The 25230-nt window shown below is 37.2% G+C and overlaps 1 protein-coding gene and 1 long non-coding RNA gene across 12 annotated transcripts in view; one reads left to right on the forward strand and one right to left on the reverse strand.

The window, feature by feature from the left end:
* The window catches only part of PTGER3 (prostaglandin E receptor 3), a 201483-nt gene extending 195528 nt beyond the window's left edge, over window positions 1–5955 (forward strand). For both annotated transcript variants that reach the window (XM_005656131.3, XM_013988866.2), the window contains one exon: window positions 5216–5955. In XM_005656131.3, coding sequence (XP_005656188.2) covers window positions 5216–5243 — 28 coding nt within the window. In that variant the 3' untranslated portion in view covers window positions 5244–5955. The remainder of the gene's footprint in view (window positions 1–5215) is intronic.
* LOC106507649 overlaps window positions 1–25230 on the reverse strand; it is a 372669-nt gene that overhangs the window by 155934 nt on the left and 191505 nt on the right. For 7 of the 10 annotated variants that reach the window (XR_002345148.1, XR_002345149.1, XR_001303789.2 and 4 more), the window contains one exon: window positions 8940–8986. This is a non-coding gene — a long non-coding RNA (uncharacterized LOC106507649). Of the gene's footprint in view, window positions 1–6578; window positions 7143–8209; window positions 8775–8939; window positions 8987–25230 lie in introns of those variants that run through there. The other 3 variants (XR_002345153.1, XR_001303788.2, XR_002345151.1) reach the window with 2 other exon arrangements.

A 25230-nucleotide genomic window follows, 5' to 3' on the forward strand; every position in this document is an offset into this window, starting at 1 on the left:
GATAGAGAAAAAAGAATCAGTGAACTTGAAGATACAACATTAGAAATCACCTTATCTGGACAACAGAGAAAAAAAGTGAATAGAATCTCGGGGATCTGTAGGATTATAACAAAACATTTGATTCACAGGAGTCCCAAAAGGAGAAGAGGATAGGGTTGAAAAGTATTCAAAGAGATTTTTCAAATTTGGTATCAAATCAACCTTTAAAAGAGAGAGAGAGAAAGACAAGTCAACGGATTCAAGAAACTGAATAAACCCCAAACAAGAAAACCCAAAAAAATCTATACCGATACACAACAAACTAAAACTTCAAAAAACTAAAAACAAAGAAAATTCGAAAGCCATAAAAGAGAAATGACACCTATCATGGGAAAGACAAGGTTGAAAAATAATCAATTTCTTATCATCAGGGAAGTGAAAAGAAATTGCACATTTTTCAAGTACTGAAAGAAAAGAACCATTAAGCCCAAATGCTGTCTCTGGCCTCCACAAGCAAACTGTGTCTTATTCTTCAGAAATGTAGAGGAAAAAGACATTTTCAGATGAATGAAAACTGAGAGAATTTGTCGACAGCAAAATATAGACTAAAATAATGGCAAAAGGAAGTCTTTGAATAAGAAGGGAAATGATTAAAGAAGAAATTGCAGAACATAAGAAGGAAGAAAGAATAGCTATGGTTACATACAAAGAGTTTCCTTCTTCTCGAGTGTTCTAAATTTTGTTTAACAGGAGTTCCCGTCTTGGTGCAGTGGAAACGAATCCAACTAGGAATCATGAGATTGTGGGTTCGATCCCTGGCCTCACTCAGTGGGTTAAGGACCTGGCATTGCTGTGGCTCTGGCTTAGGTCGGCAGCAACAGCTCCGATTGGACCCCTAGCCTGGGAACCTCCATATGCCATGAGTACGGCCCTAAAAAGACAAAAGACAAACAAACAAACAAACAATAAATAAATAAATCTTGTTTAACAATTTTGAAGCAAAAAAGTACAGTATTCTCTGATGTGGAGCTCAATATACAAAGAGGAAGTATTTAAGACAACTATGCTATAAATGAAGGCAGTTAAAGTACTTAAAGGGAGGCAAGTTTTCTGATGTTGATTTTGATAGCACTAAATCTTTTTGGTGATGGAAGATTCTGTAGCTTGATTGCAGTGGTGGTTGTAGGAATCTGTATGTGACAAAATAACACGAAACTGTACACATTGTACCAATATAAATTTCCTGGTTTTGAGGTACTATAGCTAATGCAAGATGTAACCATTGGGAGAAAATGAATGAAGGGTGCTCAGAAACTTTCCATTATTGCAGCTGTTGGAAATCTATGACTATTTAAAAATAATAAAGAAGCTTTAAAATTATTTAATAGGTTATATTTAGAAACAACTTCTAATGAGGAGAAAACATTAAAAACACACAGTTGGGTGGGTACAAAATTATAGAGCAGATTTCCTCAGTTCCAGAGTTTTTTGGTTTTTATTTTTATTTTTTGATAGTTATTTATGATCTATTTGATCTGGGGGATGTGATTCTGTTTTGATGTTGATGTTATTATCAATTTCTGCTCTTTTACATCTTCAGTAATAAAACAGCAAAAGTGCACGAGTCATCCTGGCTAGGTCATGACTGTAATTGACATTATTCTTTAGCATTTCCTAAAGAAAAAAGTCATGTATTATCTTCAGCTATCATGGCATAGCAACAGATATCTTGGAATTCTGCAAGCACTTTTTCCTCTTTCAGCAAAGTGAAAAACAACTAGCATAGGTGTCTAAGGATCCAATAGTGACAGAAGATAGTGTCATCTAAAGTGATAGCCAAATATATCCTGGCCTTATTATCCATCCGTGTCTAATTTTCTTATCTACAGTGAAAATCCTTCCTGCTCATGTGACATATAGTATATATTTTCAGAGTTTCTACAGAGCATAGATCATTCCTTTGGGATCTGACCCCATCTTCCCCATGTAGCCTTGTTTGACTACGTAATCTTCGCCAATCACAACTAACCGAACTAGCATAAGTTATTCTCTTTCTTATCCTAATTTGAAATTGGGACCCACAGACTCAAATTGCCAATTTTCTATAGCTATTACTTTTTTAAAATTATGAAATTTTCCAAACATAAAAAAACACCCAATTTCTCCTTGCCCTGAATGCATTAATACTTAGCTATATTTATTTCAATTTTTTCTTAAAAAATTACTGAGATTTTGAGATAGATAACAAAACTAAAGAGACTAGTACAAAAATATCAATCACCAAGATAATACAATTACCAAAAATTTACCATATTCACTTAATATGTTTTAAATTCATTTTTTAATTGTGGCAAAAACATAAAATTTACCATTTTATGTACAAATTTAGTGGTGTTAACTTCATTCATACTGTTACGCAATGGATTTCTAGAAGTTTTTCATCTTATAAAACTGAAACTTTACTTTGAACGACTTCTCATTTCTTCCTTTCCCCAGCCCCTGGAAACCACAATACAACTTCCTGTTTCTATGAATTTGTCTATTATAGATATCACGTGTAAGTAGAATCATACAATATCTGTCTTTTTACGATTGGCTTATTTCACTTAGCACCTTCTTGAAGGTTCATCCATGTTGTAGCATGTGACAGGATTCCCTTCCTGAATAACAGTCCAGTGAATATATGTACCACATTTTCATTATATATTCATTGGTTGATGGACATGTGGGTTACTTACATTTCTTAGCTGTTATGAGTACTACTTAAATGACCATGGGTGTGCAAATATCTCTTTGAAATTGTGTTTTCAGCTCTTTTGAATATACAATGCAGAAGTAGGGCTATTGGATCATAACGGTAATTCTATTTTTAATTTTTTGAAGGAATCCATTTACTGTTTTCCATAGTGGCTACACCATTTTATACTTCCATTAACCGTGTACAAGTCTTCAAATATCTCCACATTCTCACCAACACTTGTTACTTTCACCCCACCTGTGGCATATAAAAATTCCCAGACTAAGGGTCAAATCAGAGCTGCAGCTACCAGCCTACGACATAGCCACAGCAACACAGGATTCAAGCCATGTCTGCAACCTACACCACAGCTCAAGGCAATGCCAGATCCTTAACCCACTGAGTGAGGCAAGGGATTGAACATGCGTCCTCATGGATCCTAGTTGGTTCATTATCGCTGAGACACCATGGGAACTCTTAAAGGATTTTAATGATTTTTTGGTTTTCATTTTACTAATGATTAGTTATTCTGAGAATGTCTTCATATATTTGTATGTCTTTTTTGGAGAAATGTCCATTCAAGTTTTTGCTCATTTTTTAGTTGTTGTTGCTACGGAGTTGTTAGAGTCCTTTATATGTTCTGGATATAACTCCATTGCAAAATTGTAATTTGCAAATATTTTCTCCCATCTGAAAGTTGTTTTTCACTCTGTTGACTATTTCTTTGATGCACAGATGTTTTTAAATTTGATACAGTTTTGTATGTCTAATTTTGCTCCTGTGCTCTTGGTGCCATACCAAAAAATCCAATGTCATGATGCTTTTCTTCTATGTCTTCTTCTAGGAGTTTTATTATTTCATTTTTACATTTAGGACTTTAATCCATTTTGAATTAATTTTTGGTAAACAGTGCAAAGCAAGGGCCAAATTCATTCTTTTGCATGTGGATATTCAGTTTTCTCAATACCATGTTGAGCAAACTGTTTTTTTCCCATTGTGTGGTCTTGACACTTTTGTTGAAGATCATCTGACCATATGCACAAAAGATTATTTCTGAGTTCTCTGTTCTATTCCATTGACTTAATATACCTGTTTTTGTTTTTTTAATTTTATGGCTGCATCATTGGCATACAGAAATTCCTCTGCCAGAGATTGAATCCAAGCTGCAGGTGCAGCAATGCTGGATCATTTAACCCACTGTGTTGGGGCAGGGCTTGAACCTGTCCCACCACAGCAACCCCAGCTGCTGTAGTCATATTCTTAACCCACTGCATCACAGTAAGAACTCCAATACATCTGTTTTTACGCCAGTATTATGCTTTTTGATTACTGTAGTTTTGTATAACTTGACTATTTTTTTAAACACTTTTCCTTCTCCCCTTGATGCATTTTACAGAAAATATCAGATGGCATAATTTCACCCTTACTTGATTCAGTATTGTTCTCTAAAAATTATGGACATTTTCTAACAAAACCACAGTATTATTATCACTCATAATAAAATTGGTAATATTTCTTTGTTATCATCTCATATCTAGTCCAAAGTCAAGTGTACAAATTCTCTCAACAATGAATTTATTGGTTTGTTTGAATCAAGATCTAAACAAGGTTCCCACTTAAATTTGATTATGTCTTTAAGTTCTTTTTCATTCAGAGAAGTTTCTCACCTCCCTTATCCCTTCTGGATGTTGACTTGCAGAAAGTGGATTAATTGTCCTATAGAATGTCTCATACTCTGGATTTTTTTGTTTACTTCCTTGTTCTATCATTTTAATTTATATATGGAAGTTAACTGGTGACTTAATTATATGGTTGTTTAATTATAAATTAGAATTTTCTCAGAAATTTTATTTTTTTATATTTGCATACAATTGTTTAAATTTATTTGCAAATTGGAGACTGGGGCTTTTCCATTTTACTGGTCATTCTCAGATATCTCTTTCATGTTTCCATTCAGTATGGAAAGTTCTCTTTCCTTAGAAGTGGGTATTTGTTAACAATTTTTTTGGGGTGGGGGTATTTGCTATTGTTGTTGTTTTAGGGCCTCACCTGTGGCATACGGAAGTTCCCAGGCTAGAGGATGAATTGGAGCTGCAGCTGCCAGCCTATGTCACAGACGCAGCAATGCAGGATCCAAGCTGCATCTGCAATGTATACCATAGCTCACAGCAATGACAGATCCTTAACCCACTGAGTGAGGCCAGGGATTGAACCTGAATCCTCATGAATACCAGTCGGGTTTGTTACTGCTGAGCCACAATGGGAACACCTGCTAGCAAATTTTTTGAACCCTGGATTTGTAGGGTACATATGTTGTCCCCATCAATTTCTCACTATTCTTGCTACCCAACTTTGATCACGTTCTTGTTCTACTATTGGGATTTATCATTTGCATTCATAATCTGAAGTTTATGGAAATATCTTGCCTTCTAGTTTTATTTAGATGCTGTCAAAGGATTTCTCATATGCTATCCTAATTGGTTTTTTTTTATTTTTCAGGAGGAATTTTTGGGAGATTAAAAACTAACCGTGCTATCAAGATCACGTCATTGAAGTTCTTCAACTTTCTTTTTGTTAAAGAAATGCTACAGAAATACCCCACCTCTCAACCCATTCCATTTTACTTTCTCCCCTATGCTCACTCCCAAAGGTAACCCCTGTCCAGAAGTTGGTATGTCCTGTTCTCATGCATGTTTTGTACTTTTTTGACATATATATGCATCCATTAAATTTGTATACTTTTGCTTTGTGAGTTTATAATGTCTACATACATGTTTTCATATTATATGTGTGATTTGCTACTTGGTGTTCTTTATTCAAAGTTGTATTTCTTGAGATTTATTAATGTTGAAACATGAAGCTCTATTATCATTAATTTTCACTGCTGTAGAATATTCTATAATTTGAAGAAAATATAATTTGTCTGTTGGTCCCCTGCCAAGGGAAAATTATTTTTTTCACTATAATAAGCAGCACTGAAAAAAATCATCTGTATCCATGTTTATTTGTGTACATCTGCATGAGTTTCTCTAAGATAAATACCCAGGAGTGGAATATCTGGGCCAAATGACATGTGCATCTTCTGTACCCACACATATGAGAATTTCCCTCCCATGTATACATACAAATGTTTGTGATGTTTTAATTTTTTACATCTTGTAGGTGTGAAATGGCATTTCATTGTTAATTTATTTTATATTTTCCCGACTGAAATATGATGATTTGGTTTTCTTCTTCTTTGTCTGACTCTAAAACTGATAGTCTGTCCTGAGTCATGTGTCAATTTTTTAAAGATTTGTGAGGGTTTAAAAAATATCTTCTGGATAATAATGGTTTTTTGGTGTTTATAATACAATGGATTATCATAAAGTTCTGTGACCCCCTCTCTCTCTCTTCCTTTCTATCTACATCTACCTCTACCTCTATCTTGGTCTCAATAACCTTTTCTCTCCCCAGATGTCAGACTCTGTTCATGGAAACATCATGGGAAAGAGGGAGCGCCCAAACTTTTTCCTTTCTCCATCTCCTTTCTATAGCATTGACACTCATACAAACAGATGTGGCGAGAACAAGTGCTCTGCTTTTATGACAATCAGAGTGTCAGGAGCATATTCTGTATATTAATGTCACATGCTGTTCTTCCTTTTTCCTGCATGTCTTTTACCTATTTCCTCTTTCTGAACCTTTCCTCTTCCATTCTTTTTCAGGATCTTGCAAGTCTGGCGAGTACAGAAAACAAAATCCTAGGTGTGTGATAAATTCTGATATGGATGATGGGAAAAAGAAAAAGGAATTGTAATTATTATATAAACATTGACCACGCATTGATACGAGAATCTGATGCTACTGCAAAATGAAACAATTGAGATGATAATGTTAATTTATTGAAATGGGTTCATGTCATAATGAGTTTGGTGAAGAAAAGTTTCTAGGACATGTCAGATCATATTATCCCATTGCCTCCATGTACAAAATTTATAATAATGCATAAATTCCTATGAAATATTCCATAAGTTTGTGAGCCTGAAGCAATGCTGTTTTAAATACAGACATCTAGTCAAGGCAACTTCTTAAATTAAAATATATACATCAAAGGTTTGTTTTGTTTTGCTTTGCTTTCTCTTTTGCTTTTATCACAGACTAGAGAAATAAATGCACATGTAAATGCTGAGAGTTACTTATTTGGATTACAATTCAATTTTTTTTTCTTGGCTGCACACACAGCACACAAAACTTCTCAGGCCAGAGATCAAACCCAAACCACAGCAGTTACAACACCAAATTCTTAACCATTAGGCCACCAGCAAACTCCAACTTCTATTACTTTTAATTTTATTTTAAACATAGACATCTGTTTGGTTTCATGAATAAAGCTTTTGGTTTTTTTCTCTTCTTACTGAACTTCTTGCAGAAGTAATATCTTAACCTTTGAGAATAACAGACAAAACAGAATGATAACATTGAAGTCTAATGTTGTATTTCATGACCTAGAGCAGTTCTCTTTTTGTAAGCAAATACATTAGACAAAGAACAGTAGGAGTTTGCATTACAATAATGATTGTGGAAGAAATAACTGACCTAGGATAACTTATCGAGTCCAAGTTTGTATCCAATATAATTTTTTAATCTAAAGCAGAATTACAGTCTAAAAACAATATTCAGATTCTGAATAAAAAGTCAGATTTGGAGAGAAAAATATTAGCAAAAAATATTAGATGTTTAAGATTGTCAAAAATATAAGTGAATTTATTTGAAAGATGACAAACATTCTTCATAATTTCAAACCTCCCAATTATTTTAATAGAACAAATTATCTTGGAGGAAGGCTCATAAACTCTCTAGTGTTCATTAGTTTAGACCTGCACTGTGGGGGAATTTGCTTGGGAAATTGGTAGGCTCTCATTAGGCCAAAAAAAAAAAATGTATGCTCCTAGATCAAGATTTTTCTCAAAGCACATGTAAAAGGCTAATACTTTTATTTGAAAAAAATTCATTATTATTACTTTTCTCTCTGTTTAGCCTGTATCACACTCAAAAGAAATGAATTATCTTGAAGGCTTTGTGCTTCATCTGTCCCAACATTGTTTTATTTTAATGATAAGTGTAATATATATGTATATTTTCTTTATATTTTAGGGCTGCATACACAGCCTATGGAGGTTACCAGGCTAGGCGTCGAATTGGAGCCTTAGCTGTGGGCCTACACCATAACCACAGCAATGCCAGATCCAAGCCACATCCTCAATCGACCTATGCTGCACCTTGTGACAAGGCTGGATCCTTAAGCCACTGAGCGAGGCCAGGGATTGAACCTGCATCCTCATGGATACTAGTAGGGTTCTTAACTCACTGAGCCACAATGGGAACTCCAGATAAATGTAATATCTACACTAACTTCAGGTTGTACCTCTTACAAAAAATTTTCAGTCTCTGATTTGTTAAATAACTGCAACCATTCTCACCAATGTTCCAGATAAGAAGGGATAGGCAAGCTTCATGCTCCACAACTTTTTCAAAAAGCTTTTATTACCAAGTAAGTTTGATCTACTTTTATCTGCTACTGATTTAACACCATGAGCTTAATATCATTTATTTAACCAGCCGGTTCATAAATTTTTTGTATTAAGTCCTTGTATATATTAGGCAACAATTTACTTGTGACTCAAGTTTGAATTCTTCTTAAATTAACAACATTTAGAACTTCAGTTTTTATCCTCAAATATTCTAATAATTTCTCTCTTAAACAAACAAACAAGCCTGGATTAAAGAGATGATTAAAATTCACAACGAATGTTGTTTTTGTCTCACCATACTACTTAGAACTATAAAAAGTGACAGTTTTAATATTTGCGATGCTTCACACATATCAATTACCCTTATAAAAATCCTACGGACTCTCAAAAGAATAGTGTCTCCTCCAATATCCCCAAAGGAGAAAATCCATGACATTGCAGTAGACTCTAGGACATGCAGCAGTGCCAGGAACAAACACCAGTGCCTGCCAATACGCAGGAGGCTGCAGATGAAAGAGGGCTCAGGTTCTGGAAGGTTCTAGGAGCTAGAAGTTATTGAGAATAAAATAAGTAATTTCTGTTTTCTCCCAACCCAGGCAACACTGCTCAATAGGTCAGCAAACAGAAAATAAACTGAAATCAATATTATTTTCGTTCCTTCTAAGTATTAGTGTAAACTTGAACCCATATTGCCAAGTTTTAGTGCTTACCAGCCACGTGCTGTGATGGGGATGTCTCAGTGCTGCAGTTTTCTTATCTATGAAACAAAGACAAAAAAAAATAACATATTTTTCAGAGTTAGGATAATTCAATGCATTTGTTCTTCTAAAGTACTTAGGATAGTGTCCAACCCAAAGTAAGCATTCCTTACATATTTGCTATTATTATTGTATTATCATTGTTGCTGCCATTAATGTAAGGAGTGCACATCAGTGTGACACATTGTAGCAAAATTTTCCCCAAAGATTCTGTTGACTTAGGTTTTCTCATATTTTTGGACATAAATCTTGATCACAATTTCATGCAAGGTCCTAAACGCTCAAGTATTTCTCTGGAACAACACCTATGGGTTTTATTATTTTTCCCTGCAGGATAAATCCTTCTATTAAACCTAAACCTAAACCAGAGGTTTTCTCACAGTTTCAGACACTCAGGAGTTTCAAAGGGGACTGATCTGTGGTCATTTTGAGGTGCCAAAGTATGAATGCTTTCCTCCCAAGATGATTCCTATCTTCTACCTGGAGGCAAGTTTGCTGAAGACTATGACAACAGCCCAGCTGACTGCTCCCAGGATACTCCAGCAGTTCCAGGCTGGGATGAGGAAGCAGGTGTTATCAGATGACTGCTCAGGAATGTGACCTAAGTGGACCTTAACTGGGATACCGAGACTGGTCACATGGCTCTCTTTGGCAGGTTGTTTTAAATAGTTGTCTGCAACTCTTGATGTCTATGATCTGTACCTAGGTCACCTTCTGAAAGTTCTCTTCCTGTAAACAAGGAAATGTGTGCTGAGAAATAGGCAAGTGAGAGGAAACAAATGGGAGGTACAGTCACTTCTGACTCCCTAAGCCAATAAGACACAATGTGCTAGATCTGGAATTTTTTCTGTATTTGACTTAGGTCATGCACTGAGAAGGTCAAGAAAACGTGGAGAATATTAACTATAGCCCCAGATCTTTGATGTAATTATGGTGAATAGTAATGCTCGTCAGGTCACTTAAAGTTTGAATGTTGACGTTTAAATTAACACTAGAATAATGTTCATCATTTTGGTAATAAAAGAGTAATATAGCGAAATTTAGTTGTACCTTACAGTGAATGGTTCCCTATTGCTAACCATGTCATCATGAGCTCATCTTGAGTAGGACATTGGCATCTGTTCTCATGCAATGAACTATCCACCCAAGTGAAGAGACACAACTGATTAAGTCCCTTCTAAGAGTTTACTCTTTGTTCTTCGAATTTTCTGCTCTAATAGTATCAAGAAGACATAATTTTTTTTGTCTTTTTTTGTCTTTATAGGGCTGCACCCGTGGCATGTGGAGGTTCCCAGGTAATCAGAGCTGTTGCTGCCAGCCTATGCCACATCCACAGCAATGCGGGATCAGAGCTGCGTCTGTAACCTACACCACAGCTCACAGCAATGCCGGATCCTTAACCACTGAGCAAGGCCAGGGATTGAACCTGCAACCTCGTGGTTTCTAGTCGGATTCGTTTCCGCTGCACCACAATGGGAACACCCAAGAAGACATCATTTAACACAACCTTAAGAAAATATAACACTAAAGAGATGACAACACTCTAGAGAATTTCTGTAGAGTCAAATCCAAAATGAAGAATAACTATAGTTGAGTTATTTGGAGAAAAGCAAACCATGAGACATATGATAAAGAGGAATGTATGTAATAAAAACAATTAAGAAAGTTTACAGAAATCATAGTAAATTTTTGTCAAGAGAGCTGGAATTCAGACATGCTCTGTTATTACCTGACCTTTCTCTCCCTCTACTTTTAGCAGTTAAAATGATGGTCTTACCCCAAGATCTCTCTATAATGGATAGTTTATGACGTATCAATCTGATTTTACACAACGGTTGTACTCAGTCATCTGTGCTTCAAGTGTCATCATTCAAAGGTTGTATGTGATGCTAGTATGTGTTCTTGCCTCATTATGGATTTATCAATTAAGTATGATTTTGTCTTGTCCCTGGATATTAACACAGTTAAGGATTTCATAGGCTGAATTGAAGAACGATGCCCTAGGGAGCCCTGAACCTCTTCATATTCTACCTGACCACTAACAGATCACACAAGGCAAAGAAATATGCAACAATTCTCTGAAACAGTGTGAGGACAGAGGATTAAATCAAGCATTACAGTAAATAATTTATGCCCTCAAAAATGTTTTAATGTGTGCAGCAGCCATAAGTGTTCACAATTCAAATGCTATACTTTAAAGTTAGGGCTCCCAGGTGGCAGATAAAACCACCAATTTATTCATGACTCATTCTAACCTCTTTACCTAAGACTGCAATTGGGAACACAAACAAGGAATAGGAAAGCTGACCCAGCATGTGACATAGAAGATTATTCAGTTGAAAATACTACATAAAAGCATCCAGAGGTCAAGAAGAAAAAATCAAAATAAAAGACAGTGAACCCAGTAGTATATTGTTAAAGCAGGAATAAGTGAAGATGAATGGCCCTAGGTAGAGGTTCTGTATTAATCAAAAGAGATAAAAAGCTCTCTGTTTCCAAGACTCTGATGACATAAGTGTCACAGAATGAGAAATGTATTGAACATTTAGTGCTAAAGTAGCTTTTGAAGTCAAATAGCCAATTCCAGTAATTTTACAAAAGATGTAAATAAGTTCAGGGAAGTCAGATAATATGTTCTAAATCCATAATTAGTTGATGCTGAAGAACATACCAGAAGAATAGAGTATATCATCTTTGCCATTCAGTTACATCTGTTTTACTAAGTTCATCTAACAATTTGGGCATCAGGTGGTGTAACACTAAGTAATTGAACTGGCCAGGTGTTTCACTTGGTACCTAGAATTTTTATTCTATTTTTTATTGAACTTGTGTGGTATTACATTAATAATGATGTCATTTTTACTGTTTCTAGGCATCTATTCTTCTGCCTATGCTCAGGTCATTTGTATAAACAGGTTATAAAATGGTGTCCCCAGGGTCTGTTCCTATTCAGCTATCTTGATTTCCACCCTGCAGTTAACCACAGGGAGGTGAATATGCAGCACTGAGACAGGAGCCAACCAAGGGCCCGCCATCAGCTGACTTGAGATACTGAACACTGGCATAGTAATTAAACCCAGTCCCTAGAGAGGCAATAAAAATATGGATCCACTTTGCCAGTCACCTATTCAGATGCGTGGCTCTGAAAACTCACAAACTAGAAGGCTGCAGTCAAGGCTGCTGCAGCCAATTTAGTCAACAGCTGATAGATAGTCACAGTGAAGAGTCTTCTAGTAGTCAACTCCTGACCAAGGCCTTAGAGATCATTAATGACAGACCCAGACAAGAACCGAGCTTTCTTCACGTGTAAGTATCGCTAATCATGAGAAGAGTATAGCTCTGAAAATGATTTTTTGTACATATTTTTATTTATTATTTATTTATTTATTTAAAAGTTTTGGGCCACCCTGCAGCATGTGGAGTTCCCCAGCCAGGGGTAAGATCCAAGCCACAGTTGCAACTTATGCCCCTATTTCGGCAATGCCAGATCCTTTAACCCACTGTGCTGGGCTGGGAATTGAACCTGTGTCCTGGCACTGTAGAGATGCTACTGATCCTGCTGTGCCATAGCTGGAACTCCTGTACATATTTTTATATATTTACATATAAATATATAATATTACTTTTTAAAAAATATTTGTATATGTTTTTCTGAGTTCTGGGACGTATTTAAGTAACTGCAAATGAACTCTCATTGAAATTTCAAGGATCCTGTTTCATTCTGAAACTAAGTTATTTACAAATCTTACAAGTACTGAGCTAGACTAACAATACACTTTTGTTTGTTTACTTAAGAAAAGGGAGGACAAACAGCCCAAACCTCAAGCTGTTGATGCTTCAGGACATATAAATCAAGAATACAGAAAACAGCAAATGCCCACAACTTCAGTCAGTAGTAGATTTTATATACTGGAGTGGCAAAAAAGTTTAAAAGTAAGGATAAGGCAAGAAAGGATCAATTAACAGAAAAGTTGAAGTTAAAAGTTAAATTTTTTTTTATAAAACTACACTAAATTACCCTTTTTCTGACAGTTCTCGCTTTATTTACATAAGCCAGGATGACTAAATTACTCTTTCAAAAAGCTGTACCTAGATGCTATTTTCTACCCTCAAAGTAGTTTGTAACACATGAGAGCACTCAGGGGAATAATGGCTGAGCAATTCCCCTCAGGGTGCTGCTCACTGAACTTGTTAAAGGATCAAACCTCGTGGTACAAAGCAGCTGTATTACGAATGCTGCCTCACACTCAGTCTAGAAGTAAAGCAGAACGCAGAACTCCCTCTTTTTTTTTTTTTTTTTTTTTGGCCTGGCTGCACTGCAGCATATGGTAGTTCCCAGACCAGGGATTGAATCCGAGCTGCATCTGCGACCTACACCACAGTTTATGGCAACTCTGGATCCTTAACCCACTGAGCCAGGCCATCCTCAGGGACAAAGTGTTGAATCCTTAACCCAGTGAGCCACAGTGAGAACTCCAGATCCCCCTCTTCATTGTGGCCATGTTTTGTATTTATTCTATGCCATGAAATGGTAGACCTTTAGGTCCCCCTCTCATTGTCTGTAGTGGAGATCTCCTGCTAAGTGCATTGTGCTGCCAAATAATCGAACAACAAACTTTTTTATTACGTTCATCAGTGGAAGTTGGAGTTGATTGCTACAGCATGAGTGTTACCCTGACTTATGCACAGAGGAACACTTCTTTTTTTCAAATAGGTAGGTTTTTTTTTTTACATGTGGTAGATGTTATATATAATTTTTCACCAATATGTTACTCTCTCTTCCTTCTGTATACCTAGAATATGTGATTACTGGCTTCCGTGAAGTTGAAAAAAACACTGTGATTAGTGTTTAGTGATTAGTTATGGCCAATAAATTGCAGATAAAAATTATGTGTTGCTGAGATAGTGGAAATATCATGTTCAAATAACCCAGGTTCTCCTTTCCCACGCTGTGATTGAGAGGGCTTGTGTGCTAGATGGTACAACCACAACACAGTAGAGCCCCTGTTGGCCTGGGTTCACCCAATAACTGTGGAATTGAGCCCCAAACATCAATGCAACTATAATTTGAACAGGAAATGAGTTTTTACTGCGGTAATCCAGGACATTTTGAGTTTGTTAATTCAGCAAATCTACCTTATTTTGACTAATATACATCATACTGGCTAGAGTATGTATATAGAATATGTATATACACATGCATGGATATATGTATATGCATTTATATATATGTATAAGCTTATATATATGTATATACACATAAATACATGTAAAAGGTATATTAGAATATGTATGTGTATAGATACACATAAACACATACATACATGCAATTATCTTGAAGAATTTTGATGATATAGAAAGTGTTCTTAATTATGCCTTTAAAAGAAAGTGATTTTAGCAATTAAGTTGTTCTTTACAACCCCATGCCAACAAGCAAACCATTCACTCAGTGACTTCTCTGCTGGAGATTCTACAAGGTGCTAATCACATCCCTTGTCTTCTCTGCATTCTAAATAATATGAAAAATAAACACAGGAAATAGGTGGAATTGTGGATCTCAAAATATTAGCTTTTTCACCTTCAAAATTGTCAAAGATGGATCTTCTACTGCGCACCACCTAACTTGACTGACTCATCCATCTACTTGCAGGGAATGTAGCTGAAAGATCATGGGCTTCCCCTTGCAGAGGGGAGAGGCCTTGCTCCAGAGAGCTTAGTGTATGGAACAGTTGGCTTCATGAAGCTAAGTGCAATGTGATATACTGAACTGGATCCTGGAATAGGAAAAGGACATTAGCAGGGAAACTGGTAAAAAGTCTGGAATGTTGCTGATAGTAATATACAAGTATTAATTTCTTTGTTTTTTTGTTAATTTCTTTCTTTGTTTGTTTGTTTTTGTCTTTTCTAGGGCTGCACCCATGGCATATGGAGGTTCCCAGGCTAGGAGTCTAATTGGAGCTGTAGCCGCTGGCCTACGCCAGAGCCACAGCAACACAGGATCCGAGCCGCATCTGCGACCCACACCACAGCTTTCGGTAACAACGGATCCTTAACCCACTGAGTGAGGCCAGGGATCGAACCCGAAACCTCATGGTTCCACGTCAGATTCGTTAACCACTGAGCCACGATGGGGATTCCTCCAATGTCTTAGTTTTGATAAACGTACTATTGTTATATAAAATAGGAGATGCTAAAATGAAGGTATGTGACAATTCTCTCTAATATACTCTTCTTTAAATCTAAAGTTAATTCAAGATTTAAAAATTTAAAGGAAGACTGCCTTTCTTCTACAAGCTGTGGGACACAGCTGAAAAGAAATGGTTAATAGTATTGAAATTAGAAAGAACTAGGTTTAAATACAAAACATGCCACCTTCTACCCAGCTTCTCTTAAACAAAATTTCTGAATCCCAGTTTGCATATATGTATGACTGTTATAGTAAAGCCTGCTATCAGCTTACAAGATGGTTGTCAGCTTTAAGTGGTATATAATTTATAAAATAGTTCCTGGGATGTAGTAGGGCATCTCTACAAACAGGTTTCACATTCTCCGAAAGTGTGTTTGATAACAAGTAAAACAGCTTCCAACATTGACCCTTAGGATGGAGAGAGGGACAGGTGCCATTGTGAAAAGTAAAGGCACACAACTGGCAGCTGGCTTGGCTGAAAAGTATGTACTTTCTTTGCAATTATATACTTACCAGACTGTGGTTAAGACTAACTTCCTGAGAAGTTCCCGTCGTGGCGCAGCAGAAACGAACCCAAGAACCCCACTAGGAACCATGAAGTTAAGGGTTCGATCCCTGACTTCGATCAGAGGGTTAAGGATCCAGTGTTGCCGTGAGCCGTGGTGAAGGTCGCAGATGTAGCTCGGATCTGGCGTTGCCTGTAGCTCTTGCATAGACCAGCGGCTACAGCTCCGATTAGACCCCTAGCCTGGGAACCTCCATATGCCACGGGTGCAGTCCTAAAAAGACAAAAAAAAAAAGAAAAAGTTCCTGAGTATTTCTGCCCCTCAGGATGTTTCTACCTTTATGTCCCTGTTCATGGCATTATAAAAAAGATTTATAAGATGCTCTCTCTTGGCTGTGTCAAGATTAATTGGAAGACATAACTCAGCTGCTTGTAAATGGTAGCTTCTTTTCTGTTTTGATTTATTTTCTCTTGCATAATCACAGACAGCCCAGTCAGAATGAGTTTGCTGGTTGTTGCTTAAGGGCTTTTGTCATCCCCATTTAAAACAAAACACATTTAAGACTGTTACAAATGGTGGTCATCTAGCTGGTTGAATAGAAGGTCTTTAATCCATTCAAATCAACGTACATCAGTGGCTTTTGAGATCAAATTCCAAGTAATTGGTGACTATATACATGACAACTCAGAGACCAGAAACAATTCTAGGAACACTGATTATAGTGGTGATCACTTACAGTATATATAAGAGCTCTTCATAAAAGGTTTCAAGGCCTTATAAAACCAACAAATGATGTAATGGTATTTTGTTTTGTTTAATTACCAGTCATAATGCAATGTAATTAAACCCAGTGGTACGAGGAGAACAGTTTCAAGATGCAGACAATTAAGTTAATAACAACACATGTGAGATATATTTAGGTACCACATAAATCTTCTGTCAGGAGGATCCGGATCCAAGTTAATTAAGATAAGCATTTTTCTTACATTTATATAAAATAAAAATTCACAGATTCCATAGTTTAAGTAGCAGGATATACTGCCAATGACAGTGTTTCTAAAAATTAAATACTGATATTAACTGATCTTTACATAATTAGATTTAAGCCTAAAAATTACTTCCTCTGGATGCTTAGAAAAGCATCTCACCCCTGGGTGAGAAAAAAGAAAGAATATTAAAGAGTAAACATAATTATTTCCTTTAAAATTGATTTGTAGCTCTTTGTGCATTCTGGGTAATAATCATTGAGTATATAATGCAACTATCTACTCCAGGTCTATAGCTTTTTACCTTTATTTATTACATTTTTGACACATAAATCATAAAATTTCAATTTCAGCATATTCATCAATCTTCTCATATGGCTTATCTTTTTGTACCATATTTAAGAATATCTTACCTAGCAAAAGGTAATCATATTTTCTTCTAATAAAATTTTATTTTCTTCATATTTAAGTCTTTAGTTTTTCTTGAGTTCATTTTTATGTTCTGGGTGAGATTGGGACATAATATTACTTTTCCAAGGAAATCCACAGACTCAACACTATTTTTTTCACTAGACTATCCTTTTTTGAAACACTATTTTTATCATTTATATAGCCTTTATATATATGCATATCTATAAATATAAATGCTATATGTACATATATAATATTTATATTTAATTCATATAATTAAATGCTATATTATAGTGTTACAAATTTATATTTTATGTCATTTATATATCACATATATTATCTATGCTGTTGATATGAAGGCCTTATACATTCACATATGTACTTTATAATTCTCTTCTCCATTACATAAATCTATTCTTTCATTAATATCTGTTTTAGTTTCTACAATTGTATAATAAATCTTGCTATCTGGTAGTCCAACTATTCTTCAAACATGTCTTGGTTTTTCTTATTCTTTTAGTCTTTTGTATTAATTTAGAATTAGACAGACTTCCTTGAATTTCTTGAAGTTTTCCCATCTTTTCTGAGGGGTTCTTCTGGATGTTAGAATCTTCCTCCAACGCTCTGATAGTTTACAACTGAGTTTAGTCTTAATTCCCCACTTATGCAGAGCCTCAAGATCAGCCAGAGGGAGAATTAGAACTTTCTTAGGTCTTTCCTGGGGATGCACAAAACACTGCATGTGTTTTTGGCCTTCTAGACCCCCAGAAAAATGTCTGAGCTTTTCAAAGCCCCCTACAGACTTCTCGTTCCCATATTTCCTTTGGAGTATCTTAGCCGACTTTTTGCTTGTCCCTATTATTGTCATTGCCCATGGCAGCTCTGACAAGGGCTGCCAATAGTCTTGAGGATGGGAATCTCCTTACTGAGAGAGACCTGAGTCAGGTCAAACAACTATATGCTTTCACAAGGAGCTACCATGCAGGTCATTTCATGACAATTCTCTAGAAAGGGAGCTTCTGAGGGAGTTCTAAACTTTCTCTTCCCTCTAGTAGCTGCTTTTCTGTTGGTTTTGACAGCTACCATGTTTCTGAGACTGCTGTTTTCAAAGCTACTGAGGCGCTGAGGATAGAATGGAAACGGCAAGTTAAAACATCATCAAGTTTGCTGCTCCTACCAAAATTCAGCTATTTTTTCTTGAAAAAATTCCCCTCACATTGTTGCAAGACTTTGGTTTATTGGCAGAGTTTTTGTTTGTTTTTTTTTTAAGTTGATTTCAACAATTTTTGCCTGTGTTCTTGTTTTCTGGAAGAATGGATTTTCAAATGTCTTACTTCTGTGTTATGGATGTTGGTGTCCCCCCCGCTCATGTGCTGAAGTCCTAGCCCCTGATGTAATAACATTAGAAGGTAGGGACTTGGGGAGGTAATTAGGTTTAGGTGAGGTCATAAGGGTGGAGCTGCCATTATGGGATTAGTGCCCTCATAAGAGGAGATATCAGAGAACTTGCTTCTCCTTTCTCTCTCCACTGTGTGAGGATACAGCAAAAGGTAGCCACCTATAAGAAAGTCCCCACCAGAGGCCTGACCATGCTGGCATCTTGATCTTGGATTCTGCCACCTCCAGAAGTGTGATAAATAGATGTCTATTGGTTAAGCCATCCAGTCTATTGGATTTTGTCAGAGAGGCCCAACCTAATTAAGAGACTGTCATTCTGGAAGTTCTTTTCTATTTTTCCATATATTTCCATATAGGTATAAGAGCTTCATTTGGGAAGGAATTTCTCCTCATCCTCTTTGCTCATTCTATTGTAATATTAGATTTTCTTATTGGACTATAACTGATTTTTTTATTTTGTGTATGTAAATAGTGCCTTTTTTTTTTGCTAAAATTTCCCCAGTTTATCATTTGCTTATGAATATAATTTTATACACATCGATTTCTTTTATGAAATCTAATATATCGGTACCTACCATTATATTTTTTGATCATATTAGGAAAAGCTGAAATTCATTCACATTTTTCTAGTTTTTAATGATTTTACTTTTCCACTCATCTAGAATTAATCTAATATATGTTACAGTGTGAAAATCAACATGATTTTTGTCTCAGAACATCAATTTTCTGGAGTTCCTATCATGGCTCAGTGGAAATGAATCTGACTGGTATCCATGAGGATGCAGGTTTGATCCCTGGCCTCACTCACTGGGTTAAGGACCTGGCATTGCTGTGAGCTGTGGCGTAGGTCACAGCTGCAACTGATCCTGAGTTGCTGTGGCTGTGGTGTAGTCCGGCAGTTGTAGCTCCGATTCTACCCCTAGCCTTGGAACCTCCATATGCCATGGGTGCAGCCCTAAAAAGACAAAAAAAAAAAAAATCAATTTTCCTAACAGAATTTATCAAATAATCTATTTCATCCCCCATTCATTTGTGTTGTGATACTTTATTTATAATATATTAAATGTCCAAATATATAAATTACTACATATAATAAAAGGTTTCAGGGTTATCTCTTCTGAACTCTGGCCATATTTCTACTCTTGATCCAACATTCCATTGTCTTGTTTGCTGTGGTTTTTTTTGGCCACACCTGCAACATGCAGAAGTTCCCAGAGCAGGGATAGAATCCATGCCAGAGCAGTAACCAGAGCCACAGCAGTGACAATGCTGGATCATTAACTCACTGAGTCACCAGGGAACTCCTTGTTTGCAGCTTTTCACTATATTTTAATATGTGATTATTAACTTTAAATTAATATACAGTGTAAAGGCTAACACTAGATGAAAAGTGGTCTTTGGAGAATAGCCTTTCCCTCTTTGCTCCTATAGTTCTTAAATCCTTACTCAACTGTTCAACGGAGACACTGCCTCCTACAAGGAGACTTTCTAAATCCTCATTTTCCTCCTCCTGGGTTGGGTTAGGTGTCTTTCCTCTATGCTGCTTCTTTATATTCTCATAATGTTCCATGCACATCTTCATTATGGTATATTTGGGGTACACTGCATTGAATGGTTGAGTTTTCCACTATTTATACCACTGTACTGTGGTAAACTCTTTGAGAGCAGACTGTGTTCTGTATCCATGATGCCCCCAAGTGGTTTCTGCTCATATTAAAAGATCAACCAATTTTTCTTGAAAAAAAAGAATAAATGGTATTAATTCAACTTCCCTCTATTGTGGATAACAGGAAGAAAAAATCTGGCAAACTACTAAAGCATCATAATTTAGGATTTATTACAACTAAATACACTAATTTTAAATATAGACACCTAGTTATGATTCAATAATGTCTTTTTTTTTTTTTTTTTTTTTTTTTTTTTTTTGCTATTTAGGGCCACATTTGTGGCATTAGAAGTTCCCAGGGGTCGATCAGAACTGCAGCTGCCTGCCAGCCACAGCCACAATCGCTGCCACAAAAATTCCAGATTCGAGCTGCATCTGCCACCTATACCACAGCTCATGGCAATACAGGATCCTTAACCCACTGAGCAAGATCAGGGATCAAACCTGCATCCTCATGGATACTAGTTGGGTTCATAACAAGCTGAGCCACCACGGGAACTCCCCTATGCAATAATGTCTTAATTTTGAATGCTATCATTCTGCTTTAATACAAAACTTGACAATTATTATTGAATATTCAAAAGCTGTGGTTTGTATACAGTTTTCAGTCATTAGCAGATAAAAAGCCCCCTGCAGTTTTCCCTACTGCCAACTCTATTTGCTTTTTAAATCAAATCAATTTAAATCAAGCATCAAAAATCTGCTAATCCCTGGAGGGTCTGAAAGCCTCAACACTTGTTATTTGCACTTGAAAAAAATTACTTTCTGTTATAGGCACTTGGCCTTGGCTGTCACAAGAGAGGTTGTGACCACTGGATACACTTTAACAACCCCAACACACCTTCTAGGACAATGAGATTCCAATCAGAAATTTCTGGAAGCTAAGTTGTACCCCAACAGCTAGTAAACCAAGGAGATAGTTGGTTTCCTTGGTAACAGGTATAGACTTTTGCATTTTGGTTTTTTTATTTTATTTTTTTTAATGGTTTTTATTTTTTCCAGTATAGCTGCTTTACAGTGTTTTGTCAATTTTCTACTTTTCTACAGGCAGCAGGGGGGGAGCAAAAACAAGCAACCGTTTCACTTGTTAGCTCACTCTCTGGGAATGGGAGTGAGCTGGTTCTGTTAGGAGACCACTGACTGAAACTGCCCACCTTGGCCAGGTCTGATAATAGCCACTGCATGAGTTGTCTCAAAACAGGAGACCCTGATAAGGATGGCGCTACCCTGAAGACTAACCTGGAGAATTTAGGAGGAGCCAAAAGGAGGGAGGAGACAACCAACAATTGCAGGATCCTTGGTGCTGGAACCCATCTTGGCTGAGAGGTGTGTGTACCACCTACCAGGACCCTGGGCCACACCAAGTATGGGCCAAGCAAGATGATTGGCCAGAGACAACCCGGACACTAACCCCACCCCCATAAAACCAGAAACTGTGAGCCATGCATGTAGCAGAGCAGTTCTCCTTGGGTTCCCTTCTCTTGCTGCTCTCCACCTGGGCGCCCCTTCCCAATAAAGTCTTTTGCTTTGTTAGCATGTGTATCTCCTTGGACAATTCATTTCCGAGTGTTAGACAAGAGTCCACTCTCAGGCCCTGGAAGAGGTCCCCTTTCCTGCAACAATACCTTATATGGGATGAGGATAGTGGTGGATTGGGTCCAGGCATTGGGCCAGAGGGGTGGCTTAGGCAGTCTGCCCACCCCTTTGGTGGTGTTGTGTACATGGGGCATGCCATAGTAACCTGCTTTTGCTCTTTGCTCTGCAGAAGTGAAAGTTAGGTTTTTAGGGGTTTTTTTTACTATCTTCTTAATTGTAATTTGCCCCAACTGCTCATGTACCCAGTTGTTTTTAGTCTCTTATAAGTTCTTTGTATTTTGTTGCTGGAGAATATGTTTGTCCAGGTATAAGCATTGCACCCACTGCAGAAAAGGCTTCCAGGTCCCAGGTCCCAGCCTGTTTCAGAATGAAGCTAGAATAGCTATAAAAACTTGGCTGTAAAGTACACAGACAAAGAAGACAATCATTTAAAGAAGACTCAAATTTGCAAAGCCAGTTGAACTAGAGCACCTATGAATCTTTTATTAATCTAGTCTAAGACGACATGTATAATATTGACAAATGCTTCTGCATTCCATGTTAATTTAATGAGCTCATCTTGAAGAATCTTCATTGATTACCTAAGAGTACTCAAGGCTCCCTTTAACTTTTGATCCTCAGGAATGTGCTTTTACACTGTCTATTTATGGTTAGATAGGACATTACCGTATTTGAAAGCTGTTATTCTCCCACAGGAGCAAATGGAAGTCACAGCAAACATCAGAACTCCCTGACTCACCAGCCACATGGGAGCTTGGAGCAAAGAGGATACTATACAGGGCTCCACAGCTGAAAAGGCAGTTGCTTTGGCTGGAAGATCTAACTATAGGGTAAATCACAGCTCAACTACGAGAAAAAGAATTAAAAATCTGCTTTTATGTTCAATATAGTCATGTAGATTAAAATCTGTTTATTCTCACTTTCCAAGCAGGATTTCAAGGTTTTGGTTTTCATGAAAAGGAATGGTTATAAATATTTAATTGTTTTAATGAATAAGGAATGCTTTTATTCTAGCTAGTATTAAATTATAAAGTAAATTCTCCATCTCATTATTGGTGCCAACATGTGAGAGATAATCACAACTTTACCTTTAGATGATGTAACCTTCATTGGGCATGAACAACCTTGCCTCACCCCACCCCCCAACTCCCTACAGCAAAATCAATTCCTATTCAAAGGACTTCAATCCCCCCCTTAGGGAGAAGTCACTCTTTATAAAGTAAGTATTGGTATATCCAGAAACTTTTTGTTCAAATACAAATAGCCTTGAAAACAGAGAATGTCTTAGAGATTTTAACCCTGCAGTGTAGATTAGTTTATTGATACATATATATTATATATATCCATGTATGTATGTGTATATATATATGTATATGTATATTTTGCTTCAGGGGGATTGGCAGAGGAGAATCCTGAGGCTTGTAGATGGCCTGGGCAATTAGAGTTTCACCAAATAACTACCTTCGACTTAGAATGCTGGGATCAGTGCAAAGGGAGTGGGACATACCGGCCAGGTATACTTGATGGGATAGAAAAGAAAGAGACATAAGGCTCATAGCTTTTCAAACAGTTCTTATCTTTCCTGTAGATATTGGAACTTGCTATTCCCTTGAAACTTTCTACTCCTCTCCCAACCCCATCCCCATCCCCCTACCTGGCTAATTCCTATTCAACATCTGGATCTTAGCATAAATGCTACTTTTTCAGGTAAGACTTTTCTGTCTCCTAAGATTAGGATACTCTCATGGAATACTGAAACATTCCATTTCTGCATATATCAAATGCTGAGCAATTATTTGTCTGCTTACAGTTTAGCTGGGAAGATGATATTAAAATATAATTAGACAAATAATTGATCAGCATTTGGGCCATGGCCATGGCCATCTGACTTACCATTCTTTCCCAGCCCTTAGCACACTACAAACACTCAAAAACATATGGACTGATTGGCTGTTTTGTGCAATGTGTATGCAGCAGTAATCTTGGAAAATGGAGCATTAGGGCAGCAGAGTCTCATGGCACAGAGTGATGAATATCCAGGTGGTAGTATAAGTCTGGGATGGATATGGACAGAGATGAAAAAAGGAAAATAAAAGAAAGAGAGAATCTTCTCAATTTCGCAATCCTCAGAAAAATGCATAGCCTTCTTGAGTTCCAGCTTTTAAATGTGGACAATGACCCCTACCTTGCAAGGCTGCTATGGGGGTGAAAAGATGCAGTGCAGTGCCTGGCATACAGCAGACAGCCAATAAGTCATAGCTCTTAATGTTAATTCTGCTAATATTATTCCCACTATTTCTTTTCTCAGTTCACATTCTCTCTAATCCTAGACTACTATAATAACCTTCCAACAGGTCTTCTTGCCTCCAGTGTCCCCCACCCCCCACCCCGAACATAGCAGCAAGAGGGTATACAGACAAGGAAACTATGGGCAGCTAGTGAAGGGTGTGGGTGGGGGTGGAGGGGTTGATAAAAAGACTCAGCCAAGTCAGAGTGCCTGCCGGGGAACTGAATCTGAAGAATTCACTTGAACTTCAAAGAACAGGGTCAGAGGAAGAGTGACAGTCAACAGAAGATTGTTCATATATCCAGTAAGGCAAAAGGACTGCAGAGAGCCATCCAGAGAAGCTCCAGTATGATCTGATAAAGGCGGAGAAGTCACAGCATAGACCACACCCTCCTGTCCCATGCAGCCAGCCAGTGAACTGAAGATCTGTCAGCCGTTGCAGGGAAAGGAAAATTTGAGATTCATGCAGGTCTCAGATAGGAGGTTTAAATTGAATAAGACCACGTCTTGTAAACAATCAAAAGGTATGGAATTGTCCCAAAATAGTTTTAAGAGGTGGGAAACAGAGATTTAATTTAGTACCACTGAAGGCAGAGATTCTGAAAAAAAACTAAAACCATTCTAGGTTTACGGCCTTTGAAGTTCAGACTGCTCAAGGAATTCCCATTGTGGCACAAGGGGTCACAAACCCAATTGGTATCCGTGAGTGGCTTAAGGATCCGATGTTGCTATGGCTGTGGTGTAGGTCACAGATGCGGCTCAGATCCTGCATTGCTGTAGCTGTGGCTGTGGCTGGCAGCTGTAGCTCTGATTTGACCCCTAGCCTGGGAACTTCCATATGCCGCAGGTGTAGCCCTAAAAAGAAAAAAAAAAAAGTTCAGACTGTTCAAGAATCTGGTAAGAGGGATGTCGGAGATGACCTTCAAGTCTCTGGCATGGGAAGTTAAGTCACGCTATTACCTGAGATGGAAATACAGCAGCTGTGGGATGGACATGGAGAATTGGGAGTACACTGCTTGAAAACGCTACCTGGAGCCTGGTCAGAGGATGTGATGATCCAGGGGGAGTACAATGGAGGGGAACCAAGAGCAGTTAAGAGGAAGAAGTCAGTGCAGACAACAAAAAAGACTGAACAAAGAACCATGTTTCTGATGGAAGGGAGAAATACACAAAAGGGACTGCTGTGGCTGCTAAAGAGTTTCACTT

The sequence above is a fragment of the Sus scrofa genome, chromosome 6 (assembly GCF_000003025.6).
Source record: "Sus scrofa isolate TJ Tabasco breed Duroc chromosome 6, Sscrofa11.1, whole genome shotgun sequence".
NCBI classification, from domain to species: Eukaryota; Metazoa; Chordata; class Mammalia; order Artiodactyla; family Suidae; genus Sus; species Sus scrofa.